Source organism: Schistocerca piceifrons, chromosome 7, assembly GCF_021461385.2.
Source record: "Schistocerca piceifrons isolate TAMUIC-IGC-003096 chromosome 7, iqSchPice1.1, whole genome shotgun sequence".
NCBI lineage: Eukaryota > Metazoa > Arthropoda > Insecta > Orthoptera > Acrididae > Schistocerca > Schistocerca piceifrons.
Genome location: NC_060144.1, coordinates 409,136,255 through 409,159,395, shown reverse-complemented (window position 1 = coordinate 409,159,395; position 23,141 = coordinate 409,136,255). Strand labels below are relative to the sequence as shown.

General features: G+C 45.0%; 1 protein-coding gene across 1 annotated transcript in view; it reads left to right on the top strand.

Moving 5' to 3' along the window:
• LOC124805737 (vicilin-like seed storage protein At2g18540) overlaps window positions 1-19,934 on the top strand; it is a 79,365-nt gene extending 59,431 nt beyond the window's left edge. The window contains exon 3 of the mRNA XM_047266306.1: window positions 18,914-19,934. Coding sequence (XP_047122262.1) covers window positions 18,914-19,934 — 1,021 coding nt within the window. The remainder of the gene's footprint in view (window positions 1-18,913) is intronic.
• Window positions 19,935-23,141: the final 3,207 nt, after the last annotated feature.

Sequence of the window (23,141 nt, the reverse complement as noted above, 5' to 3'; positions counted from 1 at the left end):
GGTCAGTTACATTTGCACATTCACAAGGACGCTTTAAACTGAAACGTCGAACGCGCTTCAAAACAGACGTGAGATTGACAGTGTCCTCAAAACCTTTATAAAACTATAGATTTAATTCCTGCAAGACCACGAGGAATTCTACAGACCTCGCAGTTATCAGTGATCTTAGGCGGAAAGGATTGTTTTGTCAGAATGAATCCCTTCTACAGTGAGTTTCCTTTTTAAATGAACCCCTCTTAAATCAGAAACATATTACCTTGCAATGTCTTACATTGGGCAGTGTGCAATCCATCTAACTTAAAATGTGAAGTCTGCAATCAATTCCGAATGTTTTAATTTTCGTTCCTGCACTCACTCTTCCTTCATAAATTCAACAATACCGAGTTTTAAGCCGAAAAATCGTTCCAGGCATGCCCCTTTACTTAGCAAACGCACTTTACAGCAATACATGAACTCTGAATACTCTCCTTTTATGTCCATTGAAAACTGTTGCAACTGAATGTGGAATAATGGTTGGGACTTCAGAAATTTTACTACTCTTACCATCAGTTTCTTAAAGTGCTCCATGCCTACAAATTTGGCACGTCGATTCTTGATGTACAGAACAATGATCGTATTTTGTGCTCTTTCATTTTCAAGTTTAAATTCTCTCTGCATGGTGTCATCCCCCTTTATTTTAAAAGGCGTGTGATGATCGTGCGCTAGACTGCCTTTTTTGCAGAAACAGCCACCCGACCTGTGAACGTCTTACGTGCTACGAACGAACAGCGAAGGGTAAACGGCGCAGACACCACTATTCTGCCGAACTCAGAGTTGTACCGAACGCTAAATGCAGCATCGTCCTCAAAACAAGTGTCCATGATTATAGTACCAGGACAGTGATATACATGTTAGTCATCTTAATACCACATTGTGCCAAAAAGGTGTATATTATGCAGGAACAAAACTATACAACACATTACCAAAACATATAAAATCTCTTCCAGAACTGCAGAGGTTTGAGGTGTCTGTGGCAGCCCGTCTTCTGAAAAGCTGCTACTATTCAATTTCACAGTACCTTATACAAGAAAAAAAAGTAATTTGTATCTTTAATTGTAGAAATAAGCTATAAATACACAGTATTTTTTTTTTTTTAAATTGTAGTTGTTAACTATATAGATCCAATTTGTTGTAATAAATTTAAGTAATGTATGTTTGTTTGAAAAGCCAATAGATAAAGGTTTTCTGTCCAATGTCCTGCGTGCGATATAGGCACTAAAATAATTTATATGGACAAATAAAAGTGTTGTGCTGTTCCGGTAACTTCCGAGAACGACCGAGGTGACAGGCCAGGGCTTGGACCACCTGCGGCCCGCACACGTGAAGTTTGGCACTCCGTGGCTGCCCCTGCTCTAAGTGAACTACAGTCAGAAACGAGCAAATAAAGAAATTTTCTCGAATGCAGAATCAGCAACAACATACCTATTTATAGGAGATCCACAATGGTGGATGTTTCCAATGCAAAATCCTGTCATCCTAGAGCACATGCAGATAGGATTATCTATTTACACTTAGAAGAATAAACCGTCCATAAATTTCCATACTCAAATATGCACCCAACACGTCGATTTCAACCCAGAGTAATACAAGCACGCACTATGAAAACCATGAGGACATAATCTAAGAGAACCGCCAATAAAACAGAAAACCTCGTATATATCGAGGATAGGCTTATATCTAGGCAAACATGTCTAACAAATTGAATGCATTATTTAAAAAATTCAAGAGTAGAATTTGATTACCAAACCACATTCCCGACAGTATAAGACTAAGTTTTGAATGTTACCACCGCCATCACATGTTCGATTCTTAGGAGTCTTTGCTGTTCGGTTGTCCTGAGTCTCTCACATCAACTACGTAATAAGTGACTGTGAAAGCGCATTATATGTACCCGATCAGTCTCCGGAGTTTGGTGGGGTTCTCATTCCAACTATTTATTGACGTAGTGCGTGTAACATTTGGCGGGTGTATGTGTGGGTGTGGTTGCCTAATGTTATCTCTTCAATGGAACTCTCACGGCTACAGCTAGGGATTCCCACCAACCAAAGTATCACGTTGTGGTTTTACTTTCCTGTAACGCATCAAATCCCGATTCCTGTCGGGATGCTACATGTATGAATCACAACATGGATACCGTAAATTAATTATTCTCAAAAAATTGTGTAAATATCAGTACATAATTTCGAGATTGGCAGAACATAAGTTTAACTTACCTTAGACCAAGCCCAAGCCCTCAGTTATTAGAAGCACACACAGTTTATTTTTGTTATGGTTTTAGGGCGCAAAAACTGCTACGGTCATAAGCGCCCGTTCTGTGCCTTAGGAAGGGTAAAAAACCGAATGGGAAATCAGCAGCAATGGGAGCGAAACTCAAAAAGGAGGGAAACTGAAAACAGAAGGAAATTTTAAACTACCATTGAAGGGGGGGGGGGTGTTTTCCCCAAAAAAGAGCTTGAAATGACCGATTTCATCTCACTGACACAGATAAACTCGAGGACGCGATCGGCTGAGGACGTGTCATCTGCTAAAATGGAAGATATATCAAATGGCTCTGAGCACTATGGGACTTAACTTCTGAGGTCATCAGTCCCCTAGAACTTAGAACTACTTAAACCTAACTAACCTAAGGACATCACAAACATCCATGCCCGAGGCAGGATTCGAACCTGCGACCGTAGCGGTCGCGCGGTTCCAGACTGTAGCGCCTAGAACCGCTCGGCCACCCTGGCCGGCGGAAGATATATCAGGCGACAGCTGTAGACGGGCGAGTAGCGGAGTAAAATAGGGGCACTGAACGTCTCACCGTCCACGGTTGAGAACAGTGGGGACAAAGCGGGGGAGGATCGCCACTTAAGATGTCAATGACTAAAAAGATAGGGCACTATCTGGAGTCTAGTTAAAATTACCTCCTCCATTCGACGAGGTCGGGAGGAAGAGCGGAGGTTCAGCAGTCTCAGCATAAAGGCTTTCCACAGGGCTGGTGTAAAAAGCTCCAGACGCTAAACATAATCCACGGTGGACAAAGTCTATACGCCCAAGAATAGACGGCCGAGCAGAGGAGTAAACTATGCTTCCATACTCCAATTTCGAGCGCACTAAAGTGCGATAGAGGCGGAGAAGGACCATTCGGTCCGCTCCCCAGGAGGTACCATTTAGGACACGGAGGGTGCTAAGGGATTGCAGGCAGTGAGCCGAAAGATAGGAAACGTGCGAGGACAAGCACAGTTTTCTGTCAAACCTAAGACCCAAGAATTTAGTGACGTCTGCGAACGGAAGGTCGACAGGGCCTAGATGTAGCAAAGGCGGAAGAAACTCTGTACGACGCCAAAAATGGACACAAACGGTCTCACTGGGAAAAAAGCGGAAGCCAGTTCCGATGCTCCATGAATGGAGGTGATAGAGACATCCGTGAAGACGTCGTTCAAGAAGGCTGGTCCGCTGAGAGCTGTAGTATATCACAAAATCGTCAACAAAGAGGGAGCCCGAGACATCGTGAAGGAGACAATCCACAATTGGATTTATGGCGATGGGACACAGACAACACTTTACACGGAGCCCTAGGGCACCCCGTTTACTTGGGAGAGGATAGAAAAGTGAAGAATCTCACCACAGTTTCGGTCAACTCAACGACCGCTGAGAGCCGGCGGCCGACAGCGTGGAATGGCATTCACCCAAAGGCAGAAGATCCTGATCCATAGGTTGTTCGGGGGCAGCTCCTGCCGCCAGCGATCGGCCGGTTGATCGGCCGCCAGCGGTGCGTCTCGGAGACATGGAAGATGGCCGAGGGCCGTTACTGCCGGGCGGCGCTGTAGACGAGAGACAGCGTTGTGGAGGAGGAGAGGAACTTTGTTTGTTATAAGCCTTCTTGGAAAAAGGGCTTTGAGGTGGAGGATTCGATGGTTGTGAAGTCGGGATATGTAAAAAAATCTTCGCGAGTAGGCTCTTTTTATTTGGAATTCTGGGCGTCCGATTTTGGGGCCCGTGATTCAGCAGGAGCTGATGAAGGGTGAGCCTAAGAGCGAGCAGGTGACAGGTGATAGTGGGGAGGTTGAACGGGCGATCTTGGGGCTGGCCGATCTGATGACCGTGGCACCAAGGGTGAAATCGCAAGCTAAGTGGCTACCTCCTTAGTAAAAAAAAAAAAAAAAAATGGCTCTGAACACTATGGGACTTAACATCTATGGTCATCAATTCCCTAGAACTTAGAACTACTTAAACCTAACTAACCTAAGGACATCACACAACACCCAATCATCACGAGGCAGAGAAAATCCCTGACCCCGCCGGGAATCGAACCCGGGCGTGAGAAGCGAGAACGCTACCGCACGACCACGAGCTGCGGACCCTCCTTAGTAGGCCGAGGAGATGCAAGGACAGTGCTATATTTACCTGCTGGGGGCACAGTGGCCTTTCGCCTGGGGAATAACTTATGAACAGCAAATGTAGTCACCTTTTCCTTCACTCGGATTTCCTGAATAATTCGATCATATTTGAAAATGGGGCAATCTCTAGAAGAAGCAGCGTGGTCGCCCATACAGTTGATTCAACGAGGGGGTGGAGGCAGACAATCACTCTCGTGGGCATCCCTGCCACATGTAACGCATTTGGCTGGAGTGGAACACGACTGGCTGGTATGATTCAACCGCTGACACCGATAGAAACGCGTAGGGTTGGGAATGTAAGGGCGAACTGAAATTCTCTCATATTCCGATTTAATATTCGATGGAAGTTGAACTCTGTCAAACGTCAAGAAGAGATAACAGGTCGGTACCAAGTTCTTGTCAACCCTTTTCACGACTATGTACAGCCGTTACGCCCTCGTCAGATAGGTGGCTTTGAATGTCCTCGTTGGACAATCCGCCGAGTGAGCGTGTATAAACCACCCCGCGTGATGAATTTAAAGTGTGGTGTGCTTCCACCTGGACAGGGAAGATGTGTAGCACTGTAGTTTGCAGCAATTTTTGTGTCTGGAGGGCACTGACTGTTTCAACAACAAGGTGCCATTTCGTAATCGGGAAGAAGACTTCACAGGACCTCCAATTGCGTCGACACCTTTCCGAATAATGAAAGGATTGACTGTGGAGAAGTCTTGACCTTCGTCGGACCGAGAGACAACTAAGAACTTTGGCACTGATGGAAGAATTGTCCGTGGCTGAGACATCTAGTCTTCGCTCGTGAATAAATGCTGTAGACGTAGGGGAAACCGTTGGGAAACTATCCCCCATGATTACTGGCGTCTCTAATGGCGCGCTCCTTCCTCGTGGAGGCCCTCCTCTGAGAGCACTCCCGGCTTAGGTGGTTGTCCACAACTGAGGTCACACACCCCGAGAAACGGACAAAGGAACCAATCGCCACTTTCGGAAGGTACCAGCTCAGGTAATGCTCCCCTCCCTGGGCCTGTCCTTTACAAGGGGGTACGTACGTGTCATACCTGTCTACCTGAGGCAGGGAATTACGCGTTATCCGGTCACTGGCTATGTGTGGAAACGCGTGGTTTGGCTTTCAAACTGTAAGTAGGCTGTTTAGGTTCTTATATTGGTAACGCCGCTGCCACGTAGCGCTATGTATGAAAATCACTGGCTGTGCTGTGTGCAGTCTGTGGCTGGTTTGCATTGTTGTTGGTTATTGTAGTGTTGGGCAGCTGGATGTTAACAGCGCGTAGCGTTGCGCAGTTGGAGGTGAGCCGCCAGCAGTTGTGGATGTGGGGAGAGAAATGGCGGAATTTTGAAATTTGTAATACTGGATGTCATGAACTGCTATATATATAATGACTTTTGATGACTATTAAGGTAAATACATTGTTTGTTCTATATCAAAATCTTTCATTTTCTAACTATGAATATCAGTAGTTAGTGCCTTCAGTAGTTTGAATCTTTTATTTAGCTGGCAGTAGTGGCGCTCGCTGTATTGCAGTAGTTCGTGTAACCAAGATTTTTGTGAGGTAAGTGATTTGTGAAAGGTATAGGTTAATGTTAGTCAGGGCCATTCTTTTGTAGACATTTTTGAAAGTCAGATTGCGTTGCGCTAAATATATTGTGTGTCAGTTTAAGCACAGTCATGTATAATTGTTCTAAGGGGACGTTTCAAAACATGCACAGGGAGGAAAGAAAGAGAAAGGAGGAGCAAAGAATAAGTCTCAAACGCCACAGCGGAGGAGAGGGTACACAGAAGAAGCGAGGAAAAGAAAAAGGCAAAGGGAGGACAGATACTTTCCAGCCTAGAGAGCAAAGAAGATGAACTATGTCTTACAGTTACAAGCGTCCATCTCCAGACATAGGCACGAAACATACTCCCAATGAGAGGGAGAAGAGGAAAAACGTTCAAACGTTTCTGAATTCCTAAGGGACCAAGCTACTTAGGTCATCGGTCCCTAGACTTGAACTAAATTATGCTAAGAACAACACACACATCCATGCCTGAGGGAGGACTCGAACCTCTGGAGAAGAGGAAGAGGCGGGGGAGGGGGAAGGATGTGGAAAAGGAAGGTACGCGGCCCAGAAAGGAAAGAGAGCTGTACTAGCTCGGGGTCCCACTCGCCACACGTGTATCCACAAAAAGAGTTGTGGACCCCCTGGGGGGCACACACATAGTTGGCTGATACTGACTGACAGTGAGAAACAGCAGACCTTCACCCTGACTCCCACTTTCAGAAAACGCTCAGTGAACAAGCAAACGAAACAACTCATTTACTGTGTTTCCTGTCCGCCGAACTGGAGTGCGTTTATCACCTATTTAAGTATGGACAGCAGTTCTACTGCACGGATAAACTACTCGCTGTGGCGTTGGCCACTGTGCAGATGATCTACGTGGTGCACCTGCAATTCTCTGCCTAGGCTGTGGACGCAAATGCCGTCCGAAAACTCCTAGGTCTGAAATTAACTCAGTACAAGACAGAACACTAGTCAAGATTTCTATTTGCTCATCAGCAAGGAACGAAAATTCTCCCACAGCGAAGCACTTCAGTGTGTGTCAGGCTCCTGAGAGAGCTAAAGGATCGCCATTCGACTAACTCACGGAGAAACGACTTCACGAAGTCCCTACATCGATAGCGACACTTTCCGAAATCTAGTCACCAGAGTCTCCACTGTGGCTGACCAATGATGTCCCTAGCTCGATCCCCATATGGAACTGAATTCGATCGCTCTCGGCAGGGAAGTGCTCTCGATCTATTCCCAGAAGGAAGTCCATGATCACGTTGTACCCTACTCCCTCTTAGATAAGTGATGTCTACGTTTGTGCTCAGGTGACGAGTCCCAGCGGCCATTTCAAAAACATTACCTCCTACTACGTGGTTCAGGAATCTGCCAGCCAATTACCTGAAGTCCATACCTTCATTCAGAGTGTTTTGTGGAAGGTCTCATTTCCCCTTCTATATCCTTAGCATTACGCCAATCAACAAAGCGTCTCTGCTTTACGGCAGGAAGCATGCCCTGGCACTTCCTGTGAGAAGATCCCTCGAAGGTCAGCTCAGGACCATCGTTTTGCCCCTGCTCATTCCTTTGCTATAAAAGGATGTCATTTTTACCTTCTCGCTCCGATACATTTTCCAGGTACGCTATTCCGAAAATTTTTCCATCCCACCAGAGGGCAACCTCCCACTCACTCTGTCTGCACTAAGGGGATCCTGCTGCCTCAAGCATCACAAACCAGCCACACATTGCTCTCTCTGAGGACAGTAAATTTCAATCGCTGCAGAATATGACAAGGCTCTTCCGAGTCCCTCTGTAGCCAATAAGGGCCTTCTGAGGAACGCGTGGCCACCTTTGCCTTTTCTGTGAGTATTCAGCTCTAATTTACGCGCAAGCATGCAGTATTGTAGAAATCGTTAGAAGTGGTGCTTCAAGTGTCAGCAAATTAAATGGTTAGGAATCTGATTGTGCATAGTAAACAGTAATATAATATAAATATAAACCTAGGAGAATGTTACATGTATGGTGCCAAAAATCTTGCCACCTTGCACGCTCTGTCCACAAGACTTCACGCGCGAGTGACCACATTTTGACATCGCACACTGTACTATTAAAATCAGAAAGCGCTGTCTATAGACTTCCGTGATAGTTCGGCTCACAACACGTAAGGCGACTATTAGGTGCAAAACAATAGTAGTCCAGTCCTCTCAAGTAGAGAGAACTGTACTTTACGCTTTTGCTTTACTGCCTTAATATGTCTCAACACGAAGTTTATTTTTAGAAACTGAAAACTAGTTTCAGGAGTTTGCCTGGAATTATAAAGAACGAGTATCCATTCTAGCAGAATATTAAGAGTAGCAGCTCATTCCTCTTGTATGTCCTATGAATAAAAGCGGTTTGAAAATACCATCACATGAAGGATCTCTTGCAAGAGTGGATATTGGTAAAATTTGTTTTAGTAAAACAACGGAAACGTATCTGTTGTTAAAGAAGTACTTAAACTGAAGACCTTTTTCGAACAACAAGAACTAGCTCGTAAATTTTGTTTTGTACTCTATAGATCACTGAGACAAAGTTAATTTTTAATAATTTTGCAAATATGTCAATCTTTCTTTGCTTTTTATTCCAAATAAACATGTTTTGAACATTTACTTGCTTTTGCGTCTCTCATTAAATTAGTAGGAATGCCCCAGAACCCTTTATAAAAGTGAAACTGAAAAATAAATTCGAAATGGCAGGACCCTAACCACCAAATTTACACTTCGTAACTACGCTTATAACCACTACAGCACGATGAACGTGCGAAATTACAGTTTGTGATGCAACTTAGATCTCATAAAGGCTTTAATAACCGATTTGCCATTACAACAAATCGTACCAAGAACGACGTGTTTTTATAAATCATTGTACCGCTCCCTCGAAAGGGCATACTTCTACAACACACAAGTTATGATACTAAAGTTTTTCAAGTACGAAATCCAACACGGCCTATCCTGAGCACCCCGCCTCGAACTCTTGCGAAAGTGGAGAGCAGTTTTGCTGAATTCTATACAGTGTGTAACGCCAAACTGAGGCCAGGTGTGCGTGAGGTCTTGGGATAGTGTTACTCTCGTTTTTCATTAATGTCTATGCTTATAGCGATATTTCATTCTGAGTTAGTAGCAGTCAAATACTTGCGTGCCTTTTTCAACTGCAAAATTTAACATTTCTGCTTGTCTTACGTTTTATCACTGTTATAAATATTTCTGGGTATGTATTCGCATGGTCTCTTATCCTGAAACTGGCGAGAAACATTTTACGTTGCCTGTTCTTATTGAGTGCTACGTTATGTCCAGCGGAAACCCATTATTGGTTTGTAAAGCTGCAATAATAGTCAATATAATCGGACAGAACAATGCTTGAGAATTATTGGTAGGCAAAAACGTACTATATAACGCATGGCAGTAATCTCATACTGCGGAAGCAGAATTTGGGGAACGGCGCTGCTTTTGTAATTCCAGTAGAATGTCACTGTCGAATATGATACAGCCATTTGCATTAAGTGAACACAAAAATAGAAGAAACTGTTACCTGTTATACTCTTGGCTTTTGGCAATAGGAGATTCCTTTCAAAGCCTTACATGTTTATTCCATTTTACCTACTCTCCACACACGACAATCTGCAGTTATTGATAGACTTCTATACCCATGCTCAGTGTCAAGTCATGTGTTCTCGTTAATAAATTCAGTTCTGCCTCCCAGAGAACATAACACAATCTATACGTACTATGTCAGGAGAGACTTCACTTTCATCTCACTGTTCCTATGTTAAGCATAGCACCTACTTTCCGGATGGAGTCCTGTATAGTGTCCCTTCTGAAATATTCTGGCCGATATATTTGAAGTAAGTAATAGGACTCTGAATAACATGGACGTAACGACAAATTAATTATGAAAATGTATTAAATTACCTTCAAAGAAAGACTATATCGATTGCATTGTAATTAAGACATTTATATGAGAGACACTCGGCCGTAAAACACGGTATCTAACAATTTTGACCAATTGGTGTTTTTGGCAACGTCGGACTCCTTAAAGCTGATTTCATAGGTTGGTGCAGGAATCTGTGGGGGATGTGTACGTTGTAAGAAATTATGTTGGTATTATGTTATGGTAAGTGACAGCTGACTGCAGGTAAAACATTGTTAAGTAACAAACAGGCAGCCCGACACAGTCTGTTCTGTAGTGATGAGGAACTTGAATCGAAAGTTTCGAGCGCTAACAATAATTCTGACTACAGTTCTTCCTGTAAGGACGAAGATGAAAGTCCAGAATATTATCCTGTTTATGAGTGCAAACAAATCGGATGCAAATTACTCCTTAAAAAGGTAAGAATCGATGCCTTTATTTCTTAATCTGTTTGAAGTAAAAGTTTTACTGCCTGTTCCGTATTGAAACTTTTCAAAAACGGAAATTCTGAACGTTCCTTTCATCAAATATGAACTGAGTACGTGGTAACCAAACTTCGTAAAACATGAACACAATGTATTATATAGAAATAACCGAAATAGGTTTCAGTTTGACTCGCAAATTATAAATAACTGCGAAGGTGACCACGGTATCTACTAGAGTTACCATATTTTACACCCACTAGGTTAAATCACTCAGGAGTTTTTCTATTATCATGGTGTAACTCAGCTCTTCTAGAAGAAATATCTGCCTGAAACGTGAACACAACACTTACCTTACGTTCTGTAGTGTAGCGACTTAAGCGCTTGACTACCAAGCCAAAGGTCACGAGATTGAATCCTGGTCGGATCACGAAGCGTTTTCAGTTAATCTTCGGACCGATCGTTTTCAATAAGATACGAATTACACTAGATACAGCCGCGGTTCGGCTTCCGCGATGAACTGTACATCCATTCTCTTGCAGGTTGGGGATACGGGAACCTCCCAAGTGGCTTCAAGTTGATAGACTAGCAACAGAATCGGGAGGCACACGAGATTTTTATTATTATCCCTTGCACTTTTTTTTAGAAATAAGGGTAATGAACTTTTCGATACAACTATTCCTTGTTGTGTTCTAGATATCGACCGCCCTCAATATCAACCAGGATTGTGAATCGGAACCATGTACCAGTAGGTGTACAACCAACAGTCATGATGAAAACAATGCGGATGTAAGGTCACCTACTGCTTCTGGAAAATCTAATCCGACTAGTAGAGTCAGTTATGCAGGATCGTCGGTACCCCTTGAACAAAAGGATACTGTAGATGATCAGGAAAAAAACAAAAAGGTAGAAAAAGGAAACGTGGGGAAAACCAACAGGAAAAAATAAAAAATTAAGAAATTTAGGTAAAAGCTATTTGTCTTATCGAGGAAAAGGAAATCCACGAGCACCTCGAGAAGCTGGCCCAGATTGCCTCTGTAAGAAAAAATGTTTTTCAAAGATTGATGCTGACGAACGACACTCTGTGTTTGAAGAGTTCAATAGGATAGGAAACTACAACATCCAAAACGCTTATCTATTTGGTCTAATAGATGTTAAAATAACTGCCAGAAGTACGAAAAAGAGTGGAAGTCCCTCTCGAAGAAAATTTACCATTACTTACAATATGTTGGTTGAAGGGGAAAAAGTTGAAGTATGTAAAACTGCTTTCCTCAACATCCACGGACTGCAAAAAAGTAGGGGGAGAGTCGAAATTTTGCTTTCAAAAACAACCAATGGCGCTCATACTCCATCAGATAAAAGAGATGCACATGGGCACCACAAGAAAAAGTATTCCGAAGACGAGATAAAAGAAATGTGCATACTTTTATATCAAAACTTCCCAAATACGAAAGACACTACACCAGGCGCAAAACTCCTTATAAGATGTTTATGTCTATGGAATACACAGTTAAACGTTGTTTTGAAGAATGTACTCAGTTCTGTTCAGAAAGTGGTAGCAGTCATGTATCTTCAGACAAGTTCAGAAGAATATTTACGGAAGAATTTATTATAGGATTCAAGTCTCGTAAGACAGACATGTAAGGACAAACCGAAAACGATAAAAATGACGCTAAGTCCAAGAAATTTGACACAAAATCGACACACACCACCTACATGCTGCTGCCGGCCAAAATTTTTTGCAAGTTGCTCCAGAGGACAAAGAAGCCCTTGTTCTAACATTTAATCTCCAACAGGCGTTGCCCATTCCAAAATTATCCATTGGACCTGCATTTTACAAAAGAGAATTGTTTTGCTACAACCTCAGCATTCCCATTGGTAGAGCACTTGCCCGCGAAAGGCAAAGGTCCCGAGTTCGAGTCTCGGTCGGGCACACAGTTTTAATCTGTCAGGAAGTTTCAACCTCAGCATTCATGATTGCTCCAATAACGTAGGGTGCTTTTATTACTGGGACGAGGCTACTGCTAGGAGAGGAAGTGATGAAATTGCAAGTTGCATATTGAAACACTTCACCGTGAAAGACATACAGTGCAAGAAACATAGTAAGATAACTGCTGTGGTCAAAACAAAAACTGGACAATAGTCGCTCTCTGGCTTAAATTATTAGCAAGTGGCCGTGTAAAACGTGTTGAACATGTTTTTCCAGTAGTTAGACATACTATGTTGCCATCAGATAGACATTTCGGCCGAGTATAGCAGTACGTGAGGGACCACATTCAGTATGTGTACTGCCCGGAGGAATGGGGACAGCTCTTTAAAGAAGAAGGGGAAAAAAAAAAAAAACCAACGCTCACCTCCATTTAATGTGTACAGAATGCAGCAGGGAGATTTCTTTCAAGTTTCTTCACTGAAGGCATTGTTTAGAGCACCCAAGAATGTAATTGCTGCATCTATCAAACTTCTGTTGGTCCGCGAAGAACCAGATTCTCTGATTGTTTATAAATCATATTTCGCATCTGGTAAAGAAATATCATTGAAGCTGAATGGTCGTCCTCTTACAGAAGATTTTGTGGGGAAATTTAACGCATCTCTTCCACTGCTGTATAATACGCCAATACCAGTCAATAAGGAAAAATTGCGTAATGTCCTCAGCCTGTTCAAGTATATTCCAAAGGCATATCACGGATATTACACGAGCTTAGTTCCTGAGCATTAAATGTAAAATTATTGTACCTAAAAACTACTAGTAAAACAATTAGCAATGCAACTTTTGGCTACTTTATTTCCAATTTGATTATCATGTTACACTACCGCACTGTAAACATCCCGGTAAGGTTCCATCTATGTGGTAACTGCCACGTACCAGAACAACATTTAACGTCAGTTTTTTTTTTTTTGTGGTTTTAGGGCGCACAACTTCAATGGTCATTAGCGCCCTGACTACTCTAAGAATGCACCGCGAGACACAAGTTGACCACAACAACTAAAAGGGAAAACACGATAAAAGACAGACTGACAGGCATAGGATTAAAAAACAGCATCATCAAATGTCCTTAGCGAGGTTTGTCAAATTGATAAAACGAAGAACACGAGCAGCTGCTCGTGGGTCATCCGCTAAAATGGCATCGAAAGTATTTGGCAGGTTAAGATCGAGGCGCAGTGTGTTAAGATCTGGACAGGACATTAAAATATGTCTAACCGTCAGCAAGTGCCCACATGGGCAGAACGGCGCCGGCGCAGCCGTCAGCAGATGGCGATGGCTGAACCGGCAGTGTCCAATTCTTAACCGGGCTAAAACGACCTCCTCCCGCCGAGAAGGGCGTGAGGAGGACGTCCAAGCCACGGGAAGAGGTTTTAAGGCCCGAAGCTTGTTGTCGGTAAGTGCAGCCCAATCGGCATGCCACAGAGATAAGATGCGCCGACAAATCACCCTGCTAAAATCGGACGAAGGGACACAACAAGAAGCTGTCCGAGGCTGGAGGACCGCAGCCTTGGCCGCGGCATCTGCAGCTTCGTTCCCAGGGATACCGACATGGCCAGGAACCCACATAAAGCTAACTGGAGAACCGACGTCCACCAGCTGCTGAAGAGAGCGTTGGATCCGGTGTACGAAGGGGTGAACCGGGTACTGATCACTGAGGCTCTGGATGGCGCTCAGGGAATCTGAGCAGATGACATAAGCAGAATGTCGGTGGTGGCAGATGTAAAGAACAGCCTGGTAGAGGGCAAAGAGCTCAGCTGTGAAGACCGAACAATGGCCATGGAGCCGGTATTTAAAACTTTGTGCCTCGACAATAAAGGAACACCCGACCCCATCATTGGTCTTAGAGCCATCTGTATAAATGAAAGTCATGTCGATGAACTTCGAACGAAGTTCCAAAAAACGGGAGTGGTAGACCGAACCGGGGGTGACCTCTTTTGGGAGCGAGCTGAGGTCAAGGTGAACGCGGACCTGAGCCTGGAGCCAAGGTGGCGTGCGGCTCTCGCCCACTCGAAAGGTTGCAGGGAGTGAAAAATTAAGGTGTTGAAGGAGGCGACGAAAGCGAACTCCAGGGGGTAGCAGGGCAGAGACATACAACCCGTATTGACGGTCAAGAGAGTCGTCGAAAAAGGAACGATAAGACGGATGGTCGGGCATTGACAGTAGCCGACAGGCATACCGACAAAGCAGTATATCGCGCCGGTAGGTGAGTGGCAATTCGCCAGCGTCAGCATGAAGACTCTCTACGGGACTGGTATAAAATGCTCCGATCGCAAGTCGTAAACCCCGATGTTGTATGGAGTTGAGGCGGCGTAAGATGGATGGCCGTGCAGAGGAGTATACGAAGCTCCCATAATCCAGCTTTGAGCGGACGATCGACCGATATAGACGAAGTAGGACGGTTCGATCCGCTCCCCACGACAGACCACTGAGAACACGGAGGACATTTAAAGAACGGGTACAACGGGCGGCCAAATATGACACATGTGGAGACCAGCTAAGTTTCCTGTCAAATGTAAGGCCTAAAAATTTGGTTGTCTCCACGATTGGGAGAGCAACGGGACCGAGCCGTAAGGACGGTGGGAGAAACTCTTTGTAGCGCCAGAAGTTAATACAGACCGTCTTCTCGGCAGAAAAACGGAAGCCATTGGCGACTCTCCAGGAGTAAAGACGGTCAAGAGAACGCTGAAGACAGCGCTCCAGGACACGTGTACACTGCGCGCTACAATAGATGGTAAAATCGTCCACGAAAAGGGAGCCTGATACATCAGCTGGGAGGCAATCCATTATTGGATTGGTCGCGATGGCGAAGAGAGCGACGCTCAAAACTGAGCCCTGTGGCACCCCATTCTCCTGGCGAAAGGTGTCGGACAGGACAGAACCCACACGTACCCTGAACTGTCGATCCATTAAAAAGGAACGAATAAAAAGAGGGAGGCGACCGCGAAGGCCCCATGTATGCATGGTGCGGAGAATGCCCGCCTTCCAACAGGTGTCGTAAGCCTTCTCCAAATCAAAGAACACAGCCGCGGTCGGGCGCTTCCGCAAGAAGTTATTCATAATGAAGGTCGACAAGGTAACCAGATGGTCAACAGCAGAGCGGCGCCTACGAAATCCACATTGTACATTGGTAAGTAGGCGTCGAGACTCGAGCAGCCAAACCAATCGAGAGTTAACCATTCGCTCCATCACTTTACAGACACAGCTGGTAAGCGAGATAGGTCGATAACTGGAAGGCAAGTGCTTGTCCTTCCCCGGCTTAGGAATCGGGACAACAATAGACTCGCGCCAGCATGCGGGAACATGTCCCTCAATCCAGATGCGATTGTATGTACGAAGAAGAGAAAGGTTCTTCAGCATCTGAATATGAATAGAATCTGGCCCTGGAGCAGAGGACCGTGATCGGCCAAGTGCGTTTTCGAGTTCCCGCATGGTGAATGGGGCATTATAACTTTCACAATTCGAGGAGCGGAAGTTAGGTGGCCTAGCCTCCTCTGCCTGTTTGCGGGGGAGGAAGGCAGGGTGGTAATGAGCGGAGCTCGAAACCTCTGCGAAAAAGCGGCCGAAGGCATTGGAGACAGCCTCAGGGGCCACAAGGACGTCATTCGCGACCTTCAAGCCAGAAACTGGTGAGTGGACCTTAGTGCCAGATAGCCGGCGCAGGCTACCCCAGACAACAGAAGGAGTAAAACTGTTGAAGGTGCTTGTGAAAGCAGCCCAGCTGGCTTTCTTGCTTTCTTTGATAATACGACGACACTGAGCACGTAATCGTTTATAATTGATACAATTCGCCACTGTAGGGTGGCGTTTAAATGTGCGTAAAGCACGTCGACGAGCACGTAAAGCGTCTCTACACGCTGCGGTCCACCAGGGGACCGGTACGCGACGTGGAGAAGAAGGAGGGTGAGGGATGGAATATTCAGCAGCAGCGAGAATGACTTCCGTGAGGTGTGCGACCTGACGATCACAGCTTGTAAAGGTTTGATCCTGAAAGGTCGCCCTGGAAGGGAAGAGCCCCCAGTCTGCCTTGGAGATGGTCCAATTAGAGAAGCACGGAGAGGGGGTATGCTGCAGGAGATGGATAACACACGGGAAGTGGTCGCTCGAATATGTATCAGAAAGTGCATACCACTCAAACCGGCGTGCAAGTTGGGGAGTACATATAGAGAGGTCTAAATGGGAATAGGTGTGAGATGTGTCCGAAAGAAAAGTAGGGGCGCCAGTATTGAGGCAGACAAGATCGAGCTGGTTGAAAAGGTCTGCTAACAAGGAGCCCCTCGGGCAGGATGCTGGAGAGCCCCAAAGGGGATGGTGAGCATTGAAGTCTCCAGTTAACAAAAATGGTGCAGGTAGCTGCGCAATAAGTTGCATCACGTCTGCCCTGGTAACGGCAGATGACGATGGAGTGTAAGCGGTACAAAAGGAAAACGTAAAAGTGGGGAGAGTAATGCGGATGGCAACTGCCTGCAGGCCGGTGTGCAACGTGATGGGATCGTAGTAAATATCATCCCGGACCAGCAACATAACCCCTCCATGAGCTGGGATACCTACCACAGGGGGTAGGTCAAAACGCACAGAGGTGTAGTGTGCCAAGGCAATTTGATCGCATGGGCGTAGCTTCGTTTCCTGGAGGGCTACGACAAGCGGACGGTGCAAGCGGAGCAGCAACTTCAAGTCCTCTCGGTTGGAGCGAATGCTGCGAATATTCCAGTGAATAAGTGCCATCGTAAGAAAAGGAACATGAGAGAAGTGGTCACCTCGACGGCCGCTTAGGGCCTGGCTTCGAGCGAGCACTGTCGCCGCTATCAGTAGGCGGACAGTCATCGTCCATTGGGTCTATAGGGTCATCGGCCATCTCGGGAGGATGGCCGGGAGGGGGAGCTTCCTCCGCCAGTGAACGGCCAGATGTACGGCGACCAGCGGTGCGGCCAGGCGAAACGGATGACGGCCTGGGGCGGCAACCGCTGGGTGGCGCAGGAGAAGAAATGCGCCGTGGCGGAGAAGGAGAACTGTGCTTCCTATGCGCCTTTTTGGAAGGACGTGTAGTGGAAGTACCGGTCGAAGGCTGGGAGGTCGAGGTACGGAGGAAATCTGCACGGGATGGTTCCTTCTTGAAGGCCCGTGCATCTGACTTCGATGTCTTCGTCTTAGCAGAAGCTGAGGAAGGTGCTCGTGTCTGTGGGGTGATGGGAGGAAGAGGAGACGTCGACCGCGCGACCTTAGCACTGGCCGAACGGACGACCGTGGTGCTGAAGGTCAGATCGCATGTCTGGGTTGCTACCTCCCGGGTAGTCCGAGGAGAGGCGAGGACAGTACTGTATTTCCCAGCTGGGAGCAGCGTGGGCTTCCTATTAGCCAATAGCTTGCGAGCAGCCGAGGTGGACACTTTCTCTTTGACCCGAATTTCCTGGATACAGCGTTCTTCCTTATAGACAGGACAGTCGCGGGAGGATGCGGCATGGTCACCCTGACAGTTCACACAACGAGGAGACGGAGGTGGACAGTCACCCTCATGGGCATCCCTGCCACAAGTGACACATTTAGCCGCATTGGAACAAGACTGTCGAGTGTGATTGAAACGCTGACACTGGTAGCAGCGCGTAGGTGTCGGGACATAAGGGCGAACAGAAATAACCTCGTAGCCCGCCTTGATGCGCGATGGCAGCTTAACACTATCGAAGGTCAAGAAAATTGTCCGGGTTGGTACAAGGTCATTGTTGACCTTTTTCATGACCCTATGGACAGCCGTCACGCCCTGCTCAGCGAGGAATGATTGAAGCTCCTCGTCAGTCAATCCGTCCAGGGAGCTAGTATAGACTACACCACGAGACGAATTCAAAGTTCGGTGGGCTTCCACCCGGACAGGGAACGTGTACAGGAGGGTGGCCCGAAGCAGTTTTTGTGCCTGAAAGGCACTCTCAGTTTCTAGTAATAAGGTGCCGTTACGCAACCTGGTACAAGATTTGACAGATCCGGCTATGGCATCTACGCCCTTCTGAATAACGAAAGGGTTGACAGAGGAAAAATCCTTTCCGTCCTCAGATCGAGAAACTACGAGGAACTGTGGGGCAGGCGGTAGTACTTTGGTCACTGTTGGCTGGTCACGTTTCCGTTTTTGGGTCGAAGTCGAAAGAGATGGATTAGAATCCATTGCGGAGGAATCCCCCATGATTGCCAGCGTCTTCGATGGCGCGCTCCTTCCTTGTGGGGACCCTCTCAGAGGGCACTCCCGCCTTAGGTGAATGTTTACACCTCAGGTCACACCTCCCGAGAAACAGACGGAGGGACCAATCGGCATGGTCAGAAGGTATCAGCTCAGGCAATCACCCCTCCCCGGGCCTGGCCTTTACCAGGGGGTACGCGCGTGCCTTACATGTCTACCCAGGGCGGGGACTTACGCGTTACCCCGTCACCGGCTACGCGTGCGAACGCGTGGGTCGGCCTTCAGGCACGCACAGGGAGGAAGGAAAAAGAAGAGAGAGAGGGAGAAAGAGGACAGACTGTCTCAAACGCCGAGGCGGAGACCAGAGAAGGCAAGGAGAAGAAGGCAAGGAGAAGAAGGCAAGGAGAAGAAGGCAAGGAGAAGAAGGCAAGGAGAAGAAGGCAAGGAGAAGAAGGCAAGGAGAAGAAGGCAAGGAGAAGAAGGCAAGGAGAAGAAGGCAAGGAGAAGAAGGCAAGGAGAAGAAGGCAAGGAGAAGAAGGCAAGGAGAAGAAGGCAAGGAGAAGAAGGCAAGGAGAAGAAGGCAAGGAGAAGAAGGCAAGGAGAAGAAGGCAAGGAGAAGAAGGCAAGGAGAAGAAGGCAAGGAGAAGAAGGCAAGGAGAAGAAGGCAAGGAGAAGAAGGCAAGGAGAAGAAGGCAAGGAGAAGAAGGCAAGGAGAAGAAGGCAAGGAGAAGAAGGCAAGGAGAAGAAGGCAAGGAGAAGAAGGCAAGGAGAAGAAGGCAAGGAGAAGAAGGCAAGGAGAAGAAGGCAAGGAGAAGAAGGCAAGGAGAAGAAGGCAAGGAGAAGAAGGCAAGGAGAAGAAGGCAAGGAGAAGAAGGCAAGGAGAAGAAGGCAAGGAGAAGAAGGCAAGGAGAAGAAGGCAAGGAGAAGAAGGCAAGGAGAAGAAGGCAAGGAGAAGAAGGCAAGGAGAAGAAGGCAAGGAGAAGAAGGCAAGGAGAAGAAGGCAAGGAGAAGAAGGCAAGGAGAAGAAGGCAAGGAGAAGAAGGCAAGGAGAAGAAGGCAAGGAGAAGAAGGCAAGGAGAAGAAGGCAAGGAGAAGAAGGCAAGGAGAAGAAGGCAAGGAGAAGAAGGCAAGGAGAAGAAGGCAAGGAGAAGAAGGCAAGGAGAAGAAGGCAAGGAGAAGAAGGCAAGGAGAAGAAGGCAAGGAGAAGAAGGCAAGGAGAAGAAGGCAAGGAGAAGAAGGCAAGGAGAAGAAGGCAAGGAGAAGAAGGCAAGGAGAAGAAGGCAAGGAGAAGAAGGCAAGGAGAAGAAGGCAAGGAGAAGAAGGCAAGGAGAAGAAGGCAAGGAGAAGAAGGCAAGGAGAAGAAGGCAAGGAGAAGAAGGCAAGGAGAAGAAGGCAAGGAGAAGAAGGCAAGGAGAAGAAGGCAAGGAGAAAAAGGCAATGAGAAGGCAAGGAGAAGTCAAGGGAAAGAGTAAAGAAGACAGTGAGGTGGAGAAGAGCAAGGAAAGGAACCAACGAAAGGAAGGAAGAAATGAGAAGTGAAAAACCAAAAAGACCACTATTATAGGTCGTGGAACCGTCCGTCTCCGGACGCAGGCGCTAACTAACGTCAGTTGTGAAACATGGTATCTGGCAGATAACAAGGTAGCAATTTCTCATGCGTGAATGAAAAATATGGTATCTACGGGCATCTTTCCTCTGATTTTAGTTCTTATATTCGCAAACAAAATGTTATGAGCAGCAGCTAAGACGAATTTTACTTTTCAGTACACATAGAATATCTGCGCAGCATAATTATGCGAGTTTTGTTGATATTTTCCTCAAAACTTAAAAGCTGATTTCCCGTAAGTTTTTCATTTTGTTGGTTACGACAGAACGCCTGACTCATCTAATTTAGACGAGATCGTAGTGCATAACGTTCTCGAAATTGACATCATGAATAAAGGTATTTCAAATCACTTCGTCAGATCATTTCTTCTGCTGTATGTAAGGTACGCTTGCTCTTGTAAACCGATAGCTTTTGTTCTGTTTTCGTTCGTAGCGAATAATTCAAGTGTGTATTCTGTGCTTAGTGGAAATATATTTACAAAAAGTGAGAGCATTGTTACTTAAAGAACCCATGCAAACAATTCTTCCTGAATTATTAATTGCAAGAAGTTAATTAGCATTTCTTTTTCAGCTTGCGAAGCGAGCAGCGGTGATCTTTGACTGGCAACAATTGGCCGCCATTACTCGGCGTATTTAAATTTATTTTGTGTAACATATCACCGCAGCCGGAGCAGAAAGAATTATTTCAAATTATTCAATTAACTTAAGTGCAAAGCTTCACTAATTTTATTTCGTTAAAGAATGCATACTTTCAAAGATACGATTTATTCTAGGTCAGTTAACTTAGCCTGCATTACATTTCGCTTTATTTATATATACATATATATTCCCTTTCTTGTGTTTCATTTAATAATAATTAACCACAGAAAGGAAGTGATAATATACCTTTTTTAACTTTAAATTTTTACAGTTCACACTTCAGAAGTACTCGTCTTTTTAATAGTGTCATTTCACATATTTATTGTGTGCTGCATTACACTGCTCTGTTCGAGGAGCTGCGGATTGAAGTTGAGGACTCTTCAAACTTACCTCTTGTCCAACAACATATGTTATTACGATAATAATGGTTATTGAAGTGTGATTCGTGTTTTAAAAGGAACTGAGATACTCGTGTTTCCTAAAGCATCAAGACTACTGTTTGCGACGGTTCGAGTGCTATTTTAATTTAGCTATACCCATGTTACGAAGTGGAAATTTTAAACAGAATTACTTAAGTAATCTACCGAATCGTATGAACAAACAGTTACTGATGTTTCCAATGACTAGAGGTTTTAAATGAAGTTAGGCAAAAAAAGTAATCAAGCTGCTGCTAATCTTGATACTGACGAACCTAAACTGTGTCAGCGCAATCCACCAAAACGTTTCGATCAAAGTAAAAAGAACACAGCAAACTCAACTGAATTTTCAGAAAATTGTGTTTTGAAGCTGTCAACCAGTCGATTGCGTCAGTAGACTCTTGAATGATTAAAAAATGCATGATCAATGGAAGAAATTGCTGTTGGACATTCTACAGAACTCGATAAATATACGATTGTAAAAAAAATATTTTATGGAGATTGTGGTAAGAGATATAGACATGTTGACAGAGGCAAGTGAGCAGAAAAATTACAGTGGAGGCTGTATAGTTCTGAAATTATGGATGACTGGAGGACTAATTCCAAAGTATGTTCTTTATTTGCTTGCTTATTACAATTCCTGGATCATCCTATTCTGATATAGAAGTTCCCTTTACGTCCGTTGAAGTCTTTTGCAAGGACAATGATGTTGCAAAATCGACTCAATCCTGTTATTTTACAGGTTTAATGCGATATTACCGATAAGCTAGACTTACACAATTGGTTACATACATTTACTTCATGACATGCAAAGTGCAGCACGATATTTGCATTACGCAGGTGTCTGTACGGAAATTTAATGGAATAAATGTTTAATGTAATAAATTATTCAATTACATGACGGGGACCCATTTTGAACAACTACCCATTCACAGGAAACATCTACTTGGTATTAAATTTGAAAAATGTACTGTCGGTACCCTTTGATGTGTGTAATAGACAAAAGTTTCGGAGTGGCCGAAGAATTTTTCACTGACATACGAGCCAGAATAGATGTTCTGGTGGCCACTATATAAACCAATATTTATCCATACCGAAGACCTTGCTGCCACGTATTGGAGAATCATACTGACAGTTGCCTGACAAACTTCTTGTTCTGTTTTGGGCTGAAGTAAAATGCTAATTTTAGCTTACCTAGTACTGTTTAGCATGAGCAAGACCATGAAGCACGGAGGATTCCACCTGCGTATCTCATCACTATCCTGAGATGGTGTGGGGGGAATCTGTCAGTCTTAAGATATATTCTAGACTTTCTTTTAAATAATAAAGCTGTATTCCCTTTTAAATCAATGAATAATTTCACAGAAGCTTTCCATTTCGTCGAACTTTTTTTCTTCGTCCAAAGATTGTTTCCAAACGAAAATCTGCAATCATTGGCGTTAGTGTGTTCTGTAAATATAAAAATTTACATCTTTGTCCTTTATAAAAGATATTGAATTCTCCAATATTAACTTGATATATCTCATACTGTGTGGTTTGGTATATTAATTGCCGTGTCGTCTGAAGTCTTAAATCCGCTGTGTGGTTAAGACATTTAGTTTCAGATTGGCACTTCGAATAGACAAAAATTTTACGTAACTCAGGTTCACAAGGCTTATTCATTCCTGCTCCTCTTTACTCGAAACCGATGTTGAGATATAGGTAGGTGGTGCTAACCTTTGAGCTGTATATGTATCCCGTCTTCCAGTTTGCTTAAAATGTCATGCTTCTTGTGGCGAGAGTTCAGATGTCACCCTTTCAGACAAGGCCTATGTACAGGAGCTCTGGGCACTAGCGTTCCTTGCGGAGCCGCCCTATTGGGACTAAAGCAGACGATGCACTTTAAGGTCATTAGGAAAATAAGCATACGCTTTTGGAAATTATCATTCTGGAGAGAGTGTACCGTTTCGGTCGGAAATTGTCATTGTAAGTGAAAATATTGATCATGTGCGAGGTAGATTTTTCCAGCTGCTTTGAATA